General features: G+C 44.1%; 1 protein-coding gene across 3 annotated transcripts in view; it reads right to left on the reverse strand.

Annotated features, from left to right (window-relative positions):
• erbin (erbb2 interacting protein) overlaps positions 1-24,092 on the reverse strand; it is a 55,426-nt gene extending 31,334 nt beyond the window's left edge. For all 3 annotated transcript variants that reach the window (XM_083670898.1, XM_083670899.1, XM_083670897.1), the window contains exons 1-3: positions 23,455-24,092; positions 16,308-16,387; positions 119-316 (exon numbers count right to left, since the gene is read on the reverse strand). In XM_083670898.1, the coding sequence (XP_083527024.1) occupies positions 119-307 (189 nt within the window). In that variant the 5' untranslated portion in view covers positions 308-316; positions 16,308-16,387; positions 23,455-24,092. The remainder of the gene's footprint in view (positions 1-118; positions 317-16,307; positions 16,388-23,454) is intronic.
• Between the last annotated feature and the right edge of the window lie 495 nt (positions 24,093-24,587).

Below are 24,587 nucleotides of genomic sequence, written 5' to 3' on the forward strand. Positions count from 1 at the left end.
CTATAGCGCCAACACGTATTTGGGGTCAGGGTTACAAATGGTGTCAAATTGCAGTGATGTGGCAAGGTTGCAAATGGAGGTTGTGCTGTGTGTGTGTGTGTGTGTGTGTGTGCCTTACTTTGGGCAGCTCCTCGATCTGGTTGGCATCCAGGTAGAGCTCCTCCAGGGTCTTCTCGAAGCTGAAGATCTCCTTGGGCACGGTCTCCAGGCTGCAGTGGGAGTAGTCCAGCGACGTCACCGTCTCCTCCTCACCCCGCAGGCAGCGGCACGGCACCAGCCGCACAAACAGGTTCCGCTTGCTCGACATCCTCAGGCACTGAGGACAAACAGGGAGACCCAGAGGAAATGGAGACAGTCAGGATCAAACAAACAAATTAACTTAACTATCCTCTGCCTAGGAAAACATATTACACATGTAAGCAACCATTCATTCTTTGAATTCCATATTATATGGACATATTATTGACATGTAAATAGGATCAATAATTCAGTGTTCATCTTTGTGTGTTATTGAACAAGGGCTGGCTGTTTCATCAACCCAATGTCCTTAGAGTATTGTTTGTGTTGAAACTCATTACAAATTTAAAATCTCTTCAAAACAGTAGTGGGTCCAAACCATTAATAGGCCTTACATAATGAAACCTTTTCAAAAGTATCAGGATAATAACAACCAAACAGGCTACAGCACAGTGCGAATTACGTGGACCAAAGGCCAGACTGACCAAACAAACCTTAAAATCATAGATACGCATCTCCAGTATTAGTTCAAGGTATATACAGTACTGTGACAATAAGCACCTCAATTTGCATATAGATTACTGCTGCTAGTCAGTCCAGTGACAATGCACCTCCATTCAGTGAATGGGACAGGAAAAAACACTCGTCAAACATGAACATATTAAAAAGGTCAAGGGCAGGAGAAAGGGCCCTCTAATTACACAGAAGTTGTCTATAGCCCTATTCAGGCAGGATTGGTTTTACATGGGGAGGCAGGGTCAGGTAAAACTAAACCAATGCAAATCGACATCTGTGTCGTGTGGGAAATGAGTTTTGCGAGTGATGCGCAGGTGTAAGCAAGAAAAATGTAACGGATATTCACACTGAATACAAAATCCTGTACATGTTTCATGTCTGAACTCATTTTATCAAGTGTCCATGAAGATGTTATTGGTTCTAAATTAAGGTTTGTCCAAGGACATTGCGCCAATAAATTCAAATGTCTTAACATCTCAACTAAATTATAAAGATGTTGATATTGAAGTTCACATCATTTTCGACTTTCTCTGACCTGACATTAATTTGTCCTGTCCCAAACTGAAACATCTTAACATGTAACATCCAGGCTGCCGTTAACAGTCAATCCTAGACAGAAAAAGAAAGAAATACAGGGGATCATTCTGTAAAACTTATCCAATGTGAATCATCCTCTGAAAAAACAGATGTCCCAGGCTAATAACTCCATAACCAAGGTCCCCCTGTAACACGAGTCCAACCCAAGAGGGCTTCAGACTGCATGGGTAGATAACAGAGGTCAGGCCTGACAGAGAGCATTGCTATTACGTTCTTCTAAGCGAGGCCTGACAATAACAATCTCTGCTATTCCTTCCTCCATGCTTCCAAATATAAATGACTGTATCGCTCTGCTATTGTGGAGAGATTGTGTAATAAAAAGAAAACAGACCAGATCCTCTTTGGAAACTGTCCAAACCCCACATTCAGCCCGGCATAGCAGCACACGAAGCAATACAATAACGTGGATAGGGTGTAATTGTGTTGTAAACCGAGACTGAACAATGCACATTGCACAGTGTTGCGAGTCATCATTTGGAAAAAAACTGTTCACGACTATCTTTATCCCAAATGCAAAGTCAACCTGGGTCCATCATCAAAGGAATAAAACACGTACTGTACAAATGCTTCTCCTTCTGGAACAACTCATGGAAATGAGAAGGGAAAAACTGTGGGGGAAAACACACGTAAATGTTTTTGCTTTCTTTCCAAGCTTGCCTCAGTTATTTCAAAGGGGGTCACATGACTGAGGACACTGATAAGTCTTGGACACAGTCAGAGCAGGGCTTCGGCTGTACAGTATGCACTATGGAATGTGGCCTGGTCAATGGACGCCTTGTTCATTGGAGTGTGTAGAGAGTGTGACTTTCCCTTCCCCTCATCTTCAGCTGTGCACCGCCGCAGTGCAGACTGTCGGATTCCCTCTCCCAGAGTTATGCCTATGTTAGTTTGTGTGTGATTCTGTGTGTGTGTGTGTGTGTGTGTGTGTGTGTGTGTGTGATGTGAGGCCGATAGATGGGTAGCTCTACTTTTTAGTTTCCCCCTCTAAGAGATAAAGACACAGGCTGACAGCCCTACGCCAGGCTCTCCATGGTTATAAACTGGCTAAGACTTCCACTGTCTCTACTCTTCACTGGATAAGCACATATCAGACAAATGGGCAGATAGTTCAGGGAACAAGAGAGAGAGAGAGAGAGAGAGAGAGAGAGAGAGAGAGAGAGAGAGACAAGTAAGTAAGAGCATTTAAGACGAGAGCAAGAGACGAGAACAAGTGAGAGAGAGAGAGTTTTGTGAGTGAGGGGGTACAAATGTGTTTGAATGAGTGACAGAGAAAGAACAAGTGTAAGAAAGATTGAGTGAGAGCAAGCCTGTCTCAGGGGGCTTCTCCTTATCAGTCATAATAGACAGAGAGAGACACAGACACAGAGAGAGAGACACACAGACACAGACACAGACAGAGAGAGAGAGAAAGAGACAGATAGAGCTGGGCTACTGACAGCCTGTCCACACTTCTCAAACAGAGGCATGGCTCAGAGTAAATGCATGGGCTAATTCAGAAGCCTTAAATGTTACATAAATGCTCAGGGAAATATAGGCTGTTGCGTGGAACAGATATGACACAGTTCTGTCTGCAACCGTTTTAAACACAACAGCAGCACCCCCGGTACACAAGCCCTATATAGATGTGTGTGTGTGTGTGTGTGTGTGTGTGTGTGTGTGTGTGTATACCTTGGGGGCCTCCTCTTCACCACCGCAACAGCCCAACATGTATAAATACAGTCCGAGTAGTCAGGTCTATCAGCAGAGAGGACGACGGGGGGCCTAGGAGCTCTGGGCTCCATTCACAAAAAGTGACTCACGGCAGAAGAACGGCATGCATGACGCACAGGAGCAAATGTGGGAGGATGTGTGAGGAGGAGAGTGGATGGAATGCGAAGGGTGAAGGAGAGGGGATACATGTGACGACAGGGGGAAACAGAGAAACATGTGAAAGGAGGAGGAAGAGGAGGAGGAGGAGGATGTAATGAGGAAAAAAAGAGAGAGAGGGAGAGATGTGTACAGAGTGGAGGAGCACAAGAGGAGAGCATGTGAAAAGCAGATGAAAAAGGAGGATGGGATGCGGTGTTAACACAGTAATGCTGCCCTGAGATTTGCTAATCTCCTGTCTGAGCTTGGCAGGACAGATAGTGAGTGGCGCTGGCTCGAGCAGCCCCTCAGGAGCCACGCTGCCTGGCAGGCTCCACACTGAGAACCCCACAGTCTGGTGCCTCTGCACTCTGCAACACAACATTGGATATCTGGTCTCGTGGCTGATGCAACCGCTAACACATTCAGCCTGCTTTTAGTCCTGAAGATGAGCTCAAGACACAAACGTTGCCTTGGGCAAATACCTTCAAATTCAGAGCGTTTCCAGACACGATAAGCTGTCATTTAACGGATTTCTCCCTACTTATTTATATGTCTGCTTAAAAGTGTGTTAGTAATGAGAGCTAGGCTAACTAAGTGAGGAGTGGCTAGAGAGATGTGAAGTGAGTGCTTTAAAAAGCACCATTAGCATATAAAACCTCTGCTGAACTCCTCTTTGAGTGACTCACTGAAGTCTAGTGGCTCCATCAGTGTCAAATTAACTGAGCCAGAGGGCCTCCCTTGACTCACCACCCTCCCCCTTCCCCACTTGGAACAGAAGAAGCTCTTCCCCGTCAGCCCCCCATAACCTACCCACCTTTCGGGTCAGTGGCGTCGCTATAGCGACCGCTGTAAGCGGCAGCAAGAAAAGCTAGGAGGCATAAATCCCCTCCCCCTCTCCCTCCCCTCAGAGTCACACACACCCACACCCTGCTATGTTGACAGAGTGTGATCTGTCAGGTCGCATTCCTCCCTACCAACATCACTAACCTGGTTCATGTTGACATTTTGGGAATCGGTACACAGTGAATCAGTAGGGTACATCCACACGTGTGGAAAAGTGGTGTGATGTAAACAGAGCTCAGGTGGCCTGAGGATGAAGGTAGATTTGTACAGGCAACAGGAGAGATCCTGATTGGGCAGTCCTCTGCCATCAGACCCATCCCCAGTTCCTTGATCTACTGATACCACACTTACTCTTAGAACTTTGTGTGCATGTGTTCATGAATGTGCATGACTGCATGTGTGAGAATGCGAGTACAAATGTGCATGTCTCTCTTTGTGTGTGTGTGTGTGTGTGTGTGTCCCAACAGTCAGCGCGAGACCCAACGGCAGCCAACAGGGACTCACTGACCCACTTCAAGTTCATCCACTGAAATATGCTGGGAACCAATTAAACAACACAGTTGGGTAATGCTCTCCCCGTCCCTCCTCTCGAAAAGCCTTGGTATCTAAGCCAGTGGTTATCAGGCCCTGCAGGGGGTGGAGGCTCCTTGTCTTTGAGCTGCTCAGTTCAGAGGAGAGAGAGGAAGTAGTCAGGCGAGCCCGTCAAGTCTCTTTGAAATCGCACACTGCAACTCTTATTTTGGACGTCACTGTCATAATAAAAGCAGGGTAGCAAAAACGTTGAGTATAGATAGATAGGCTAATATAAGTGGGTTTCCTCTCTAGCTAAAGGTAAAGGTCACTTCCTTAACATGAGGCACACAGTGCAAGTGGGCTAAAGGCCTGGAGCTGCTGTCACTGACAATACTGTGTTATCATGTTAATGTTCACAGATGCTATAAATGCCCAAAACGACAGACTAGAGGCAAAGGCTACGTGTCAGGGCGGTCACGCGATTGGGGGGGGGGGGGGTAAAGGTGAAGGCGTCCCTTGTGTAAAGAGCACTGGAAAAACAACAGCCTCCTGGGGTGTGTGTTACCTCTGTGCCAGCCGCTGACAGCATCGGGTTCACCTCCAGCTGGCACAGCAGGAGAGGTGCAGCTCCTCAATAATTCAGTGGAGATATTGGGTGAAGGAGACGCACGTGATCTTTCTCGTCGTGCCACTTTTACCAAAACGCACTTTAAGCCTCCAACTTGGCGACTAGGGAACCTACAAAAGGGCCAGTGAGTGGGGAAAATGGAAGTGAATCTGAATGGGAATAGGCAGAAAGATGACACTGTTGTCGGTACCTGTGGCAGGGACATAGGGCTCAGGGAAACCTGCTCTTCCTGTTTTTCCACCTTCAGGTTTTGGTTCTCACCGGTGTCCTCTATTCTCAACAGTCTTATGTGACCGGAGAAAACAAAACCATGATTGTTTTCTTTGAATCTGTAGTGAAATGAGGGCAAGTAATCTGATCTGTGTGACAAACACAAAGTGCCTTCACAGCATCTTCCTCAGTCCCCACCCAGGCTAACTAGGGACACACACACACACACACACACACACACACACACACACACACGATTGGGTTTTCCATTTTCCATTGAATGGCTTTCCCTAACACCTTGTCCTGGTTCACTGTCTAGGCTACAACAACCACTAATGGCGCTACCAGGACATTTTCATTTCATTTGGTCTCTCCCCACTCCCCCCCCCCCCCTTCCCGCTCTATAGCTCCCCTCCTTTTTCCTTGCTCACTTTGTTAGGTCAATGAACCCGACTGCCAAACAGAACATCTATTTCTGTGAGGAGGGTCTGGCGACCAGCCTTCCCTCAGTGGCAGAGGAGCTATGGAATGTTTCACTATCAGTTTAACTGGGGGATGTAGGTCTGAGCTAGCTACTGTGGGACTGATCATTATCAAAGTGTAACCATTCACAAAACAAAAATCAATTAAAAAAGCCTTTGCGTACCATCTAGGCCTATCACTAATGAGAATAATCATAATATGTAGGCCCGACACACAACAATATATACGCTATATTCTGACATAACACATTGTACCTCATTGAGTCTTCATTTCAAATCCCATTGATATGACTCTCATAATTAGTCTGCTGAATAATTTCCACATTATTAATTTACAGCCCCGCAGCAAATCCATGCACAGCCTTATTTTCACCTCATTTGCTCAGGCTCAAAGTTCTGGGGTCGTGGAGATGTCACAGATCTCCCCCCCCACCCCCCGAGAATGACACTGGCATGGATCATCAAACAGTGCATGTTCTGTCTGATGTGCTGATGGGCCTTAGTCAGAATAGTAGATCCCCCCAACTATTTGGTGCTGTGCCTTTCAAACTACCTTGAGAGTGACATGCCTAATAAACAAAACTATATTTCACAGAAAAAAGTTTGACAAACTATGACAAGCAGCTAGTGAGGGGGCATCTCAATGTCAATTAGGCCATCTGCCAGTCTTATGTAAAGTCAGTACTTAATAACCTGACAAAGACCAGGCAATGGATGAGAAATTGTCTGCTATGCTCACTATGTAAAGCAAATCAAATGTTACAGTTTGTTTGGGGGCACAATGTAATCAGTGTGTATGTGAATCCTCCCTCAGCCTGCGTTATTCAGACAGCCATGTTTACTCCACAGGAAGATAACCACTGCACTGTTTCTAGAAGCTAAAGCCATAGAAAGATGAGAAGAGAGGCACAGCAAATCGCACTGGACCTCTTCCACCATTTTTCTAAATGTCAATGGGGCCTCAATGATCAGATATGCACTCTGCAAAACACTCACCGAGTGATTCATCTGTCAGGGCAATACAATGTCAAATTGAATTTCTAAAGAGCATTAATATAAAATGAATGTTCCATGACAAAAAAAAGAGAAATACAAAATATGTAAAAGGCAACTAATTGTCCCCATATGTCTCTTGTTCATAGAGCGCCCCGCCCCCCCTTTCTTTTCAGAGGGCAAATGTTTAGTTTGCAGACCAACGTTTACCATGACGACTGCACAACTATCCATCTCCAAGCAACCATCGTCTGACTCTGAAAGCCACTTCCTATGGCTGACAAGACAAGAGGTGACAAGAGGCAGTTCGGCTGAGCAACAACGTCAAGCGGAGCTCAACAAGCAGGATCGTTTCAATTTGGTTCTCAATAACTTGCAAGCAAAAAAGCCCCCCTGTTTGTAATGCCTCGTCACCTCATGATGGATGCAGACATTGGATAGGTGTAAACTCTAGATGTAGTGCAGCTCACCAGTCCCAATTCATTTCAGTTTTAACAGGTTTAATGCATTTGGTTTAGTGCACTTACTCATGACAATCCAAAGCCACTGCAGATATCCAGTTTTGACAGTACAATTATCATTAGCAAAAGGGTATGTAATACATTCCGCACGCACTTTGATGAAATGAATGTAAATGTGTTCATTCCATCTGCTTGGTGTTCCGTATGCTGTTGAGGGAACCACTGCAGTCAGAGCAGCATATGCTCATTACCAGGGGTACACGGCTCAAGGTATTTGACCCCTGTGCTCAAGAGTGCTGTGCTGCCTTATCAATTATGAGAGAGCTGCCTTATATAGCTACAGCCCCCACCCCCCCTTTCTTACTCTCTGCTTCCATCTCTCTTTCACTCCCTCCCCACTCCTTTCTTTCTCCTTCCCTCCATCAGTGAAACCCAGGCCTGGGCAGAGAAAGAGAGAGCAGCAGTGGCCATAAATAGCAGCCTGTTAAAAAAGCCCTCCGTCTGCTGGGAAGTCCTTAATTAAATATGAGATTAAGTTAAACGTACAGCCGCACAGAAACAAACGCCTCCAGGCTGTACTCGGCCCTGCACAAAGACAGCCATTAACAATGACGTCAGGTCTCAGCAGCAAGGTCAGCACAACAAAAGGGGTTATGGAGTGTGGATTGTCCATTGGAAGAGTAAATGAAGCATTGCGTCAGTGTTAGGGAGATACTTTCACCAGCCGGAAGAGAGGACACGTCCCCTGATACGTACATGGACGCCTAGAGCACACTTACAATGGCCTGGACACTGAAACCTTTGTTCTTGCTTGGTATGCTATGCTGCACTGGGTTAAACAAATCAGAGACGACCTTAACCCTAATCTCTGTGATGTTAGTGTGGATTTGGAAAACTGATATATGGAAACCTACAATGTCATTTAGAACAGAGCAAGCTGAAACCAAATGTCCCTGAGACGCTCCAACAAGCCAGGGTCAAGAGAGTGTGTGACATTTTGAGCAGAGAGCAGAACCTTAGCAGAGGTTACAGTGTCCTTCCAGGGACCTTAGCCAGCAACATCCCGTCTCAAATGTACAACTGGCCAGATCACTCCCCCACATGACAGTATCACACACAGCCACTTGACTGGCCTGTTTTGTACTTCCAACGGTCTTAGCCACATTAATATCACCCTGCTGATAAGGGTTTGAAGAACGACATGTTGCAGATACCAGACACACCACATGCAGGCTTGAGTAGTATCTCTACACATGTGCGTGCACACACATGCACGCACTCACACACACACACACACACCCAGGTAAAAAAGAGGTGGGGGACAGTCACCAGCGTGGGAGAAAGGCACCTTCCCTCCGGCACTACAGAGCATGATGGTACCTGAGGGGCTCTCATCTCATGATCCACTCCAACACAGGGCCAGTAACTAAGTGTGTGTGTGTGTGTGTGTGTGTGTGTGTGTGTGTGTGTGTGAAAGACAGCGAGAGTGAGTGAGTGCTAGTGAGAAACAGTGTGCGTGAGTAACAATTCACTGGAGAAACCGTCAGCCCAGAAAAAGGAGTCACATCCCCACTGATCTACACAACACTTGCGTCGCTGCTACACCGGGTTCCAGCATGCGCAATGTGAAATACCCGTCAGTGCAGTAATTTAACCTGTCACACCAGAAATGTTAACAGTTGCGCACGTGGATGCACACAGAAAATAGCTGTTGTTAAGCATGTAAACATTGAAACCTATAATTTCAGGCATTTTGTGTGGTGTTTATGCACGTCGACCCGAAAAAAATAGCCTCCACCCCTAATTTTACATTGCTGCTACAGCAGCCACACAACATATTCACTTTCTGAACACGCAGGTGTAGCAGGTAGTATACGATACAATATAGTCTATGAACTCTGTATCACGCTAGTATCGGACGTGGATTTCAAACGCATGGGGGAGCAGGGCTCCCGCTGTTACACACCACAAAGCCAAGAAGCTACAAATTTCTCAAAGTTGTAATGTGGTGACTAGTAGCTACTACTACTCTGTGATGGATATGAATCTGAGAGCAGCTCTAAAAATCACTTCCTCTCCTGGCGATGCTTCCCCCCCCCCATGATGTTTCCTCAGAAGTGTGTGAGAGAGATGCAGTTCTCCCCCCCCCACCCCCACCCCAGTCTCAGTAACCAGGTCAGACACATTCAGGTCAGCCCAACATTTACACACACAGATGACTGCTGCATCTCACAATTCCGCCGACTGGGAAACGGATTACATTCCCCCCCAAGTGCCTTGTTAAAAGTCACAGACTACCTTTCATCAAACGGTTTTTGAAGCATTAATACAGGATTCGGCAAGACAAAAACAGAAAGCGTTACAGTATGCATAAATAGCCTGCATCTGTTGGAGCAACACAGTGAATATTTCATGACGAATGGAATGAACCGCTCGATATGTGGCACACGCTGCTCTCCTTAATGCCATGGCCATAAAAAGGGCTGCTATTTTTTGTGAAAGATGTCTCTGTGCATGATGAGAATCATCATGATGCCATTCCAATCCGATAAAAGACAGATAACAAAAGTCAAAAAGGCAAGGCTTAAAAATATATATTTGTCCATCTAGCTTGATATCAGTAAACAGAGAGCAATGTTAGCCTTTGATAATCTCTAGATCCACTGAAAAAACTGTTTATCAAAGCCATTCAATTTTCGATCCTAACTCCCGGCCACCCATGGGTCAAAAGCAGCAGTGATCTGGCTTATCCCAGGGTACATTTGCATGAAGGTTTTCAGGGGTGTCTGGTTTCACCGTCCCTCTTTCGATTCAGCATCTATTTAGTTTCTGTATTGATTGGTATGTGGGCCAGCAGCATCCATGAGATCAGCATTACTGCAATGCTCCTCTGAGATGCATCACCTTGCCTCACAGTCACTACTATGCAACTGTCCAACGTTGGTTTACCTGGCAACTAATCTAAAACACTGGCTATTGGTTGCTGACGAAATTGCTGACTAGATTACAGTCTTGTTTCTCATAAAGTTAATTTGTTATTTAGGTGGAGTGTGAAGTAGCTCAGACCGCGAACCTCACCCATAGGGGTGGGTTGACAAATGTTAGCACCACCACAGCATGAACTATTGAGACTGTTCAAGTCCTGTAATTGTCTTTATGTACAGCGTTGGCTGTGTTTGCACAGCTCTGTAATCATGCACAGCCCTGGTGTGTTGCTGGAGTGAAAGGACCCATTAGACCAGTCCTGGCAGGGTGCTCAGAGAAGACGGCTGCAATTTCCAATGCAGAATATCAACAAAGCCGTAATAAAGAGAGAGATGAATTTCACTTTTCTATACGCTGTTCTGACAAGTCTCTTGACAAGTCTCTTGACAAGTCGCTTTAGAAATAGGGTAACCAACTGCATATTAGCATTTCACAACTTTGCTAAAATGACTAAATGAACATATGATGAGGCTACATGTTTTTGGGGTTAACATAAAGGTCAGTTAGCTTAAAGGACAGTTGCCTTTTCTGTCATGTGATAGAAAGGACTCCCCATGATGAGGGAATTCCCAGGGTGAGTGAGTAATGTTACAGGAAACAAGGGACTAATAACCCAACAACACAGGTTTTGAGCGAGTTCAGAATAAGAATCATGTGGAAAGCCTCAGAAGCTACGCATACTGTTAAGAGCGTTGTTAAAGAACAGGCTCTGAGGCGGTCCTGTGTAATAAGTCCTTGTAGAAACCTGCCTCAGAACGAAAAGAAAAAAGGAAAAAAAAAAAAAAACACCTCAGAGATGAAAGGCAGACCTGAGCCCATTAGTAAAAGTGAGAAGAAGAAGACTGTCCAAATCACATGAGCCATTAATGGAACTGAACATCCTTCCTCTTATCCTGACTCTCTCCTCAGCCCCTTTCATGTCACTAGGCTCAGTCATTTGTCTCACCTGCATCTCAATCTATTCAAAGTAACAGCCTTATAAACTGCCTCTGAAGGTGTCAGTGTACTGTATATTGTAAAAGACCATGGCTAGTCTGTCAACACCCAAGTGGAAAAACCATCCATGGCAAACAGGAAGTGAACACTGAGACTATGGCTTCAGAATACCTTCAGCCTGACTAAACACAATGCAATAAACACAACAGTATCAGAATGGAGCAAAGGGGAGTAGGTAGCAGGGTTAGATGCACTCTACGTGCTCAGTTCCACTGCCTTTCTCTTTCTTAGCCCAAACAGCGTTGACAAACACCCGTCCCTCACTATATTCACTACTTCCTCATTTCACAGTAGCTGATGCGTGTACCTGTGCTGCAAAAGGAGGGGGTTTCCTCTGTGCCAGAGGAAAGAGAAACATCACACCCAGAGAATCATGTGCTGTGTTTGTCAAAGAGCAGCCTCCTCTGTGTGTAAACATACAGGCCCATACTAGTGCTCAAAACACACCCCACTAAAGCCTTAAGGAAGCAATATGATCAGCAAGCTGAAATAAAATAAAGTAAATATTGAATGTTTTGGCCGTCTGGGCGGTTTATGGATCTAACTTTCAAACTGAGTAGAAATCAAAGAGACCAAGCCTAAGCAACACCCATCAGGTTCCTATACTGTAGGCTAACAAGGAAGGAAGTACATCAAGTTACATTATCATCAGTCCCCATTCTGTGACTCACCCTGAATCATTTGTCGTGAGAAGTTAACAAGAAACACAGACACAACCGGAAGTGTAGTGTAGTCTGTCTGTCTCTCTGTCTCTCTGTCTCTGAAAAAGTATCAACCAACCCATCAGGGAACCGGATACAAACTAGGCCTGATTAACTGAAATGTGTGTAGTTTTGTTATTGTTGGCCAGGTGGCAAATTGAGTTTGGACATCACATTACATACATCAGATAAACAATATTTTTTAAATCTACTATCCTCTAGATAGGATTATATATAGCTCAGTAGTTACCAACCATAGATTGTTTCTAAAACATACAGGCTGTGTCACCCCAACCATATCATAGAATGAGACGCAGACCGTGTTCACTCTGCACTGATTCCACCATGAGACAGAGCAGGAGCTGAGGACAGTATCCTGAGCTCAACAACATGGCCGTAAATCACCTGCCACACCACGTCTGGTTAATATTCAACAGCACAAGGCGATGTGAGGCAGCCTGCAATGGAAAATACAGCAAGGGGGAGGGAGGCCTGAGCCTTATCACGGATCTGCCGTCAGCATGAAGGAGCTCCTATTCACTCATCACTGGGTCTGTTAGGATTTATAGCCTCTAATGCACAGGCACTCATCGGCTCCCAGGCACTCAGCTCCACTACACTTCCCTCTCTGCAATTCAACAATGGCTTATGTGAGGATTCATTCATCTCTAGAGATGAGATGCCCGTCTGCTGTGTCTGATATTTTGTTAAACACTTGATCCAAGCAGTGTTGCATTCAGGTTGGTTGATTGATATGGGGGGAGGGAGGGCAGAAATAGCAACATATTTGAAGGGGAACCAGGACTCTGGGGTACACTGTTTTCACCTCTACTGCATTTTTGAAAAGGGGGAAGAAAAATCAAATCAATTGGGTCTTCTTCCTCATATAGGCCTGGCCCTTTTTCAAAGTGTTTGATCTCACTCACATATAACTAGTCTCATTCATTAAGGTTATCTAGGCATTGGCTGGCTAGCTCTCCTCAAACTGGGCACTCTGGAATACATGGCCAATGCTTTGCCCAGGCCTAATTTCAGCTGTCCCAGTTACAACTGCACCATCTGCCTGGATTAGGCCCTATGGAGCCACAGTGGGAGGCAGTGGAAAGGCTGGGAAATGTGGCATGGCACTTAATCCTGTTTTGGTCCAAGGGGGAATGCTACATTTCACTCTCAGTGGAACATAGAATGCCAGAATAACGTCAAAACATTAAAAAACCAAAATAATTACCAAGTTAAAGCCACAATAAACAGGAATTTGGCCTTTTTCTGCCTGCAATTCAGAGTGTGTCTCTTCCTCTCTCCTTGCCTTTACTCAATGCAGACTACTTCTAATTTAAACAATTAATCTGTTGATCATTTTCTGTTTTTTATCCAACAATTTGTTTTGTTACATGACCCTGAAACTACCAACGGATGTCTGTGGTTGAAAATGTAGCCGTTATTTAGTTTGGAAATGTACATATAAACATGGACATGAGCCAAACGACAATCAAACTCACATGAAACGAGTGCTTTACAAGGAGCTGTGCATTCAAACTGTGACAGAAAAAACTCTGTCACGGATACCCTGCACCGTATGTCTCCCCTGCGTTGCAGAGCCCTGTCTGCCTATGAGGGCGAGGGTTCACCCTACTTGGTTGTGGCTGCACAGTACAAACTCCTCCCGCTAAACCCAAAGTTATAAACACATCCCCAAGGCTGTGATGTCAAACAAGGCGTTTATCCAGAAAATTGTCAGACTACATCTCACACATTTTTTTGCCACAGGAAGGTGGTGGTGGTGGTGGTTGCTCCACTGTCTGCATTGAGAAACACTTGCAGCTCCCGTGCAGTAGCTAGCCAATGAGCCACACACACTCAAGTGGCAGACAGTACGCCCACAGCAAGTGGTACACGGCCAGAACATTTTGGAAAAGCTAATTCAGGCAGTAGGGCAGGGTCTCGTCAGGTGCACGCGCTGTCACAGACTGCCAATGCATCATAAGTAATGGTTCAACATGGTAATTTAGTGATATTTTCAAGTTGAAAAAACTACATATAGGCCCTTTAAATCAATTAGTTGGTGAAAAATTGCAATATCATGTTTTGTGCATCTTCAATTGCATCTCTGTAACAGATGCAATCCGTAACCTAAATCGTAGGTGCGATCTGTCTATCACTCCTCAATCACACAACAAAAAATGTAAACAGAGTTGATTTTGGAATTTCCACTACAATACAAAATGCCAAGCAGATTGGTCCATTACTTGTAAGACTCTGATTACTCCACTCAGCAGAGTCAACAACACTCACAGAAGATTTAACTCAGCTTGCAGTAGGCTATGCAATGTCAGTGACAATTTTCTTCTCTGACCCAGAGTAAATGAGTGTATTGATTAGACATAGCACATATTCAATGACCCCCCATCAACATGACCCTTGACTTTAGTCAACTTCATCACATCTGTCATTACTGTAAACATCACTTTTGCACCTTGCTGTTACAGAGACTAAGCATTATAACAATGTTAATATTACACCTTATATTAAGACGCCCCTAAGCCTGTGTAGTAAGTACGTACTGTACAAACAATTAACATGCTGAGGACAGTGATTGGTTTGAAATTGCACATTAATGGAGTTGAGCAGTTTGTTACCATCAGTGGATGTTCCTTATTTCACTTGTGTAACAATACAATCACCAAAATACTACATGTTTAATGTTGAGAGAAAGTTTTACTATCATAAGAAATCAGCCTACAACACCAACAAAACCCAGCCTTGTTCTATTGACAACAAGCTAACTGTAGCCTGTATGCAAATAAACACAAAAGACATAACAATGTTATAAACCATGCACAGCCCCACTGTGGTGTGAGACCAGAAACTTTGTAGTGCAGCTTTTAGCGTGATGAGAGAGTAAGCCCTGATGGACAAATGCAGCACTGGGCAGGGGTTTAGCCAGGCAGGCCATTCCCTTCAGCTGCCTCTGTTGTAGAGAGAGGTCTGTGTGTGGTCATGCTAATGCAGACACACACAGGCCAGTAAGCACTCAACGCCTCACTGCACCTCCGTCTCTGTCCTCAGCTCTCATGGCCTCCGTCAGCCACCTGAGCCATCTCTCACATCCAGATAGTTCTATGGGGAACTGCCGCTTCAGTTTTCAGTTCCCATACAGTTTGTAGTGAAAATGAGCAGATGGGTTGTGTGCACGTAACTCAAGATCACATAAGCTCACAGGTATAAAGGTTACTCGTCACTCGACCATAGTTTGGTTAATCACTGAGCTACAGCAGCATGAATAGACAACTGCAAATTGATGGTTGGATTGAGAAACCATGAAAAGCTGGTCTGTTGTAACCATTTCCACACAGAGCATAAGGCTAGAAAAGCAGCCGATTGGCCATTGATCACACTTCCCAACTCGTTTGCTATTAAAGCCAAATCACCCCTGCTGCTGACCATTCGAGCTTGACACTCATCATGTTGATGGTAATCAATCCATGGTGAATCAATACATTGTCATGGTGGTGGTAATCTACTGGGGCCCAAAGAGATGCTTCTTGTCACTTTCAGTCAGGGGCCATTGATTTTGTCATATAGGAATCACCCTCCCCTCCCCTCTATAGGCCTATTACAGGACCATCCCATGTTGAAAAAAAGTGGATGTAGCATACATTAGCTAGTGGCTATGAAGCTTTTAAATATCATACAACACTAGGCTTCTAACACAGCTAGGTCTACATTGAAAAGCTTTTTGTGCAACAGCAGCATTGAACATGGCTCTCCTTCTAACATGGCTGTCCTGGTAGTGGCACACGCAGATTAACCCCCATACTCAATGTAGGCCTAATCAAGTGTGTCTCTTCCTCTGAGTCATTTTACAGATCCTGAATATCCTCTACCTGGAATAATAAAGGACATAGATATTGCCAGAGGTGAAGGGCTGGTGGTTATGCAAAACATAAACCCAAAACAAGAATCAACACGAGCACCGCACCCAGTTCTCCTGGATGGCCTGAAGATATAATACGCCCACTAAACACAGGAAAGGAAGACACCTCTTTTTGCGTCACTAAAACCAGCGTCGTATTTCCTCTCAAAAAGGGGAGCAAGTGTTGATCCACTTTCACAAACTGTCTCAAAAAGGAAAGATTTATCAACTGTGAGAGCAGTCTTAGAATAGCAAAAACAATCACATAAAAACATGCTTTCATGTGATTTATTTGCTAATCCCTTATGCTAGAGCAAGCTCTCTTGACCAGTAACAGAGGAAAGCTAAATAGACTATGTGGAGTCCCAGACGTGTGATCACTACCTTGTCATTTATGTCCCGGGTCCCTGGATCTCAGCTTGTGGCAGCCAGGTGAGAGATCCAACAGCAACACAGGTGCTTATCTGAGGAAGGGAATAAACAGATTAGGCTAAATCCTCACATAATCTTAACACTTAAATGGCTTGTTATTGGCTCATTACCCATATCTTATTAGAGGGGATTATCTGAGGAAAACCATTGTTATCTTCTTCAACAAATACGGTGAAAGAAAGTGGTCTATGGTGTAGGCTACATTCCTAGCAACTGAGCTCAAACCTTTTTCTCTTCTGTAATATCAATAAGACCCAGGATTCCACCATCTCCCATACCGAAGAGCTATGCTTATAAAGAACCCATTCCTCCAAGGCAGTGCATACATCTCATTTAGGCTAGCGTTGTTTTGCATTTTGACTTTTGTGCCCCCCAATTTGAATTTCAACAATTAGGCCTAGTCCAAGTTCAAACATGCACCCCATCTTGGGTAGCTTAGTGTAGCTATACCTCCGAATCACATTGTTCTCAAGCCTCCTTTGGAGGTCTGGAGAATTTCAGATTCGCTGGTGTGGCTAGGATTGAACTGGGCAGAGTGATGGGAGAATGTGCTCACAATTTCATTGGATGTTACATTCCAAGAATCCTCCCCCCACATGCCCATAGAATCGTTGCTTGTTGTTGTTGTTGTTGGTTATGTGCGTCGTCTTTTCCGACTGTGTAGGGCTATTTTGCAGAGAGTTGTTGCCTAGGCTAGTTGGCAACATTGAAGAAAACAGAATTGTGTTTTTTTGGAGCTCCACCCAAGCAAGGTATTTTATTGGTTTGACATGTGGCAGGGCATCACTCATTTATTTTATTTATTTATTTATTAGCTACATTCTGCAAAGGATTTTCCCCAGGCATTGCGAACTAGGAAAGCCTAGTCTCAACAAGGTTACATCTTGGGCAACAATACCATTTGCTCTGTTTACAATTAGCTTGTGACAAGAAATGATTATTAAATAACATTATCTTTAATTCATTAGAGTTAAATAGCAATTGAAATAGCTCCTCATTGTTCTCTTGTCTTGCATGACATGTATGAATAGATTATTGGTGAATGAGACATTTGTGAGATGCCAGATGAATGACAATAGCTGAATTATCATGACTAAGGGAAGAAGGGCGTAGGATGGAGCTATGCATATCATTTCTGTTAGCAGGCAACCGAAAGTGGAGCATCATTTACATGTCTCACTTGACAACCATCTAGCCTAACCTGTTTAACCTTCTCCTACTGTAGCTATGGCTATAGACACAACACATAGGCAGAGGCTCACTAAGACGGTCATTACTCTTAGACCAGACTGCAACACACGTGTATTGTCTGTATGCATCCTTGTGGCCCATTGGCCTTGCCAGCTGATCTGAGACAAACCCAATCAGAGCTGGACTCATCCCCCTGACTGTGCCTGGGCGCATTTAGCACAATGGAGCCACAGTGCAGCTCAACACAGAGGGGGTGTGTGTGTGTGTGTGTGTGTGTGTGTGTGAGAGAGAGAAAGAGAGGGGTTTTACTTCTTCACATGCACTCACAGTCAGCTGAGCACACTATTGGACTGCATCATTGTCACTTATTAGTTTCTGCTCCACTTACTTCTGAAGGCTTTTATTTCACTCTCATGTATTAAGGTTTTACTGTGGCAATGCCCGCGCGTTCCCCCTGGTGCGCTGTGAAGTGAGAGCCAAGCTGCCCGGTGAAGCAGTCTGTCTGACCTGCATCCAGACACACCATCCTCAGACACGAGGCAGAGCCCAGGCTGCAGCACCAGAGAAGAGGCAGACAGTGAGAGATGGAGGCTAGTGAGGACATCACTGTATTACCTGTTATATTGTATGACAAAGGCCTACTCTGTACAACTATTTGCCCTGGTCACAGCACAAGTGCCAGTTCACGTCCTTGATATTCAAAACAAAATCCACCTGGTACCGCCACGATAAATAAACACTGGATTATGTGAACTACTGCGTAGGCCTTCTCTGGAACTCATCCCCTCAACATGTTTGGTCTAGGCCTACATGTAATTGTGTGGTCTGTTGTGCACAAATATGCTCCTTGATTGTTTCCCTCAGTGAAAGCACTCAATTGGAAATAAAAAGGATTTGGCTTTGTGAATGTAGGCCTAACAGTCATCCAGTAGAGAGAGAGAGAGAGAGAGAGAGAGAGAGAGAGAGCAAGGGAGAGACAGATGTTCTCTTAAGTGGGTCACAGAAGCAGGCACATCATCAGGGAGAGGCTGAAGTACACAGTGCACAGATGTGAGTTACATTTGACCGACTAGCATGTCAAGTGCTATGCAAACTGAAATCACTGCACTACATATGCAAAGTCAACCAAGTCGTGTGAACACATCACACAATTAACAGTTTTGGCTGATATCAAATGGCCACTTTTGGCACATAATCTGCCAATGTGGAAAGGAAATGAGCTATTCAAAACAAACATTAGGCCTCGGCCCAGACATCAGAATACCAGCCATAGGCATGAGGAGCTGACACCAGTGGCAGGGATGCACAGTGAAAAAAGCATAATGAAACATCATTGAACACAGCCCAATTTAGATCATGAACAGATTCAAAAGGCGCACAGGCTGAAATGATCAGGCCAGGCGGCTGGGACGAGGCTACAAGCTGGAATCATGCCTTTCCCACCACTTCCCTTCAACTGGCCACTTTAAATGCACATAGCTCTCCATGTAAATATTTAGGCCTGCCTACATGTCGGCTATACTTTAAAATCTTTAAAGTGATGTCATGGTATAGCCTTGCCTAACATAGCGAAGTGAAGTAGGCTATTCTGGGTCGCCTCTTTCAACAATGGCTTTCTCATCCAGTTACCAAGGCTCGTCAGCCCTCCTCTCACGTCATCTTGACACCAACATAAACATGGATCTTTCGTTGCCTCAGGCTCATCTTTGTGTACAAAACAGATCAAACACTGTGTTCTTCTGTTGTCCCTGTATCACTATGCCACGCAGTGTAAAGACACATAGGTTAAAGCAAGAACACAGCAATGCGAAATGGGCTATAATGAAACCCGTCATTTATCAACTGTGGTCATCATTACATCTATTTTAGCACTCCTCAGTAAGGCTTCTTCAATACATGGTCCCTTCAGCAACATTACAGTCAGTGTATGAGAGAAATTCCTGGCTAATCTGAACAGTGATGAACACCATCATGTGTCTGAGACCTCGAGGGAACACGGATCTCTCTTCTCTAATCCACCATTTCCATTTGTGCTAACTCGGCAAGACGAAGGCAGAGCCTGTCACAATGAAAAGCTTTCAAAAATGTTGATTGCCCTTTCCTCCTACGGGCTCCCGATTCGAACACGGCCGCCGCAGCAACAAGAAATAGCATTCCACAAACTCCAGTGAATTACTCCTTTGGTTATAAGACACCCTCCTACAGGGGTGGGAGTTGCTGAGAGGTTTCCATTCACAGAGCCAGACATCAATTGAAACTGGCCAACTGCCATTCTCTCTGGCACAAGAAGCACTGTGTGTGTGTGTGTGTGTATCGACCTAGGTTTTAGGGTGAAGACCTTCAGTGTAGTTGTTTACTTTACTAGTGCATCACGCCATAGTGCATTATTTGTTCTTCACACCGGGCCCTACACGGCCACCGTGTGTGGAGGCTTTTATTCCAGGCCAACCTAGCACTACAACACCTGATTCCTCCAATCAGGACCTTGATTAGCTGAATCAAGTGTTTTGGTGCTACAGCTGCTGAGGCGGGGACAAAAGCCTGCACAAACTGCAATCCTCCAGGACCAGGAGTGAAGGATACTGCCAGTGTCACCCTATATGAAGAGGTTTTATTGACAAAGCCACAATCGGGTAAAATAGAGCTAAAAGCATTCTCTAGGGCCTCCTGATGTTTTCCCGTTGGATAAATGTCAGTTGTTAGCTTTTGATGTGTAGAATGAGGGGCAGATGGACATGGAGAGCACAGTGAACTGACACTGTCAAAGGGACTGACATAACTAGATAAAAGCCACGGAAAAACAGTCACTTTGCTGTGCTAAAGTGGGAGGGCACTGATACATTAGCAGTCCAAAAGGCCAGCCCCCACTCCCATAGATGAAGAATGGGGTTTCAGTATGAATTCTAAAGTGATTCAGATTAAAGAAAGAGAGCTTGTGCATATTCTCAAGGACTCCAGTGAAACCCAACCGATGTTCTAAAGCTGCCTTCATTGGCAGCCACTAAATGGGTAATACATAAAGCAAGGCTTTTTAATATTCACAATCTTATTTCCACAAACGTGAGGTCAAGACAATGCTAATGAAGGTCACTCTAAGGACACAGAGGGAGTCTTGCTCTGATACACTGGCTCTTCGTGGGATAGTCAACTACTGTGCCTTGAACAGAGAAGATTATAGTTGGAATCATCTCAAAGATAGATCAGTCTTCTATTATTCACACATCATTCTATTGTTTCCAAGCAGAACAACTAAGCATATACAAAAGCACTAGCCTAAGAAAGAGCCTGCTAGGCCTATATCTTGTGTGAATCTTTGACCAACATTTACAGATCTGCTGCTGACCCATAGTCAAACAAACGTGTAACTTGGGCTGCAGAGGCAGTGAATATTCACCAGCACTTTGGAAAGAGAACTGCCTTAATGGAAACATTCCATAGCACTTACACACTCACTCCAAACGCATGGCTCTGGAGTGATGTATCAGTCTAAATATTTCCTTTCCAGAGGGAGGAACGGACAGACCATTGTAAAGCAGAAGAGAGGATACATGGAAAATGGCATAAATCACTAATGTAAGGTTTGACCAGGGTGATTTTAACTTGAGTGCACCATTGCATGCATGTCAGCTGCTTGCTATGCGAAGGCAGTGGTGAATCTACCGTCATGATAGATTCAGAGTCAGAGTGAGAGAGAGAGAGAGGGAAAACAATTGTGGGGTACACCATGTTTCAAAACAATATTACAAATTACATAATAATGCCTTGTAAGGACATGTCTGTATTTCTACTGTTGCTTGAGAAACTAGGCCAACAATAAGTTCTAGAATATCAAGCAAGACAATATCAAATCAGAAATGTGAAAGTCTGGCAAAAAGAGAACTGTTTGTTGTGTTTGTAAAGTTTTGCTGGATTCAAGTCGATTTCACATGGAATCTCCCCACATAATCCTTTTATACAGCAGGATACAGAGGCAAGGGAGTTAAACTTCTGAGAAACAGCACAACATCAGGTACCCCAACCCGTGACTCTGGTTAAGTCAACACACTGCAATTCAGTACAGCTTACATCTTAAAATCAACTATAGGGAGGGAGCTAATATGCATACTATCTATCATAATTGCCTAGTTGAAATAAGGTATGCCTAATAGGTGCCTTGCCAGCTCCTTTTCCATACAAACAGATTGAATCATGGAATCAGCCTTGCGTTGGGAACATTCTCTCTTTGATTGACACACAAGCAGGTTGAAACATGTATTTTCTTCTCTGATATGCACATTATCAAATTGCATACAGACCTTGAAAGCAGGAAGTAAACAGGGGTTAGGGGTTGAAAGAATGTCTTCGTCCAGTGACATCGAGCTAACCAAAGCACAAGTCTTACAACAAGGCTTGGCTCGTCAAATGTGATGACACAATCAAACCATTATCGTAACCATATGATTATCTTACTAAGTCAACAGAAACAGATATGAACATATCAGCAAAGAAGTTTGATCAAGAAAAGCCTTGTGATCGAATCACAATCAATGTTGTCAACAAATTCAATCAGATAATGTTGTCGATGGCATTCCAACCCATAGAAGTAAATCCATCATGGTTCAGGTTAATTGGAATGTTTTACAGTTCCTGTTACTCCGGATTGGGCTGCTGTGTGTTTTGGTACAAAGTAGTTGGCTACTGCAAGCCGATTATCCATAGTTAAGATGAGCTCACCAAGTGCCTCTAATCCTGTGGAATCAACCTGACCCTGCTAGATTCATCACCTATTAATTCGGTGGGCTCACTGTCCACAAAAGCAACACAACCAGTCATTTCTAAAACACACATTTTACCCTGCAGAGTGCAGATTAATGCTGGACTCCACCATTTTAGTAGGCTTAAACTACTGTACTCATCCAGAATATTTTGAATTGAATGTCACAGCATCACGATGGCAAATCTCCGATTAAAAAAAGGTTTTTTTTCTCTGCAGAAATATTTTAGTTCTCTTGCAATGAAATATATACGATCAGTTTGGCATTGGATAAATTATAACCACGCGCAACTAACCTAATCCCTGTTAAGAGATTAACTCCAGTCTCATATACAGGATAAGAACACATTATAACAAATCGTATTAACCAAAAAGGAAAGTGAATGAAAATGAAAAAGCCATACAGTCAAACTGGTCAGGACATCTGTCCAGCCAGACTGTGCTTCACACCACAGGAAGTGATGACATTAGCTTTTGGCTAGCACTGGTGTCTACAGCCTTTACTGGGTACCTGACTTCTAAGGACTCGCACCACACCATTCGATAGCAAAAGAGTTGTGCAACATGTAATCATTTTCATTCACACGCTTTCATACCGATACCAGCGGCTAGTAGAGAGACAGCAAGCTCATTCGGGTTTTGTCTACTAATTCCAGGGCCAGGTACAAAAACGTGTCATGGAACGTAAATACAATGTCTGTCATTTCAGGCATGTAAACAATATACTGATCAGAGGCTCCCAATTGTAAATAAAATAATTCATCATATTCCATGAATGGGACACTTTCGTTTGAGAGTGTTAAACAACGTAAATAGCCACTCGAACTGGGACGCTTCATTCCAGCAATTAGATTGACCCCCCTCTTCGTAAGGAAAATGTCACCTGTGAACAGTCAGGGTCCGTCTAATTGCTGGTTTAGATTGAAACATCTAGCTCAATATAGCTGTATATCAACCCCATACAAACGAAAACATGCGCCTACATGATCATCTTCATACTAATAATTTCTGGACACTACATTAACAAACCGTGAGGTAACATTATCTATCCCAAGTGTTGGTCCCGGAATGTTTCATGGATCGTTCCAGTGACTAGTCCGACCCTTCAACAGATACCAAAGACAGCGAATATCAGTGCCCTAGCGAGCTACTTACCTTAATATGTTGTCGAATTCGTTTCTCATTTACTGTACGGTCCGGGTATTATTCAACATCCAAGTTGTATACTGAATATGGACATAAATTGCCGAGTTCTTCAATCATTCAGATTCATTCAAAAGTGTAGTCTTCTGGCTGGATAGCTACCCAAGCTAGCTAGCTAGCTAACCAGTAAGCAAACGCATTCTTTCGCCCAGACCAGACTGATCCCCTCAAAAGTTGTTTATCGTTGCTTGCTTCTTGCTGCAAAATAGTGCCCTGTGTTCACATACAATAACATAAACTAAAAAGCAATCACTTAACTAAACGGGTGACAAAATACTTTGCTTTAAAAAGATAGTTGGCTAAAAATATAAAAACGAACATGTAAGAAAGAATCCAAAATGTCCACAACACAGGCAAGGAAATACAAAAGGCAAAAAATGTCCACCACCGCCAAGCAGAACCCTTTTCCTCCGTAGACCGCCGCACCCAAATGGTTTGTTATCAATGGTCCCCCGTTCTCTTCGTCACAAAAACATAATAAACATAGCTTGTTAGAATTAGAAGAGGGGGCTACATTTAAGCTGCAAAATCACGACGATACACAGCCGTGCTAGAGTTGGCCACAATCGACAGATCCACCGCTGAATGCTGCTGTTTCGTCGTTGGCCCAGTCAGAGAACAGTGTAGACATCAGCGCAACAGTAGACTGCGTGCAATGATAGGCATGTTGATGTAACCAATGAAAACAGTGAGGTGTCAATCGTGAATGATACACACCAATACACTTTGTTGAGACGTAAATGACAAATGTTAGAATAGCCAGGTTGGTAGTTCAGTATCAGATAGCCTACAGGTAAATAATTTGCCACAAAATGTTATCATATATTATACAAGCTGCGCAGGTGTTTTCCAATTTGCATAGGCTTGCAGAGGGATACGAAGTCAGGGAGGTACATTCCATAATCGAAGGCGGAAGGTGCATAATTTTCAGACCATATTAAAAACATGTGCACGGGTCACCAATATACACGTAAACAATTGAGCAACTTCCCATCATTGCAAAGGAATAGCCATAGAAATATGGGCTCTATTTCTATGGTAACATTTAATTTCGCTGACATGTCTAAAGTGCATGAAGACAAGTC

The sequence above is a fragment of the Argentina silus genome (assembly GCF_951799395.1).
Source record: "Argentina silus genome assembly, chromosome: 5".
In the NCBI taxonomy this organism is placed as follows: domain Eukaryota; kingdom Metazoa; phylum Chordata; class Actinopteri; order Argentiniformes; family Argentinidae; genus Argentina; species Argentina silus.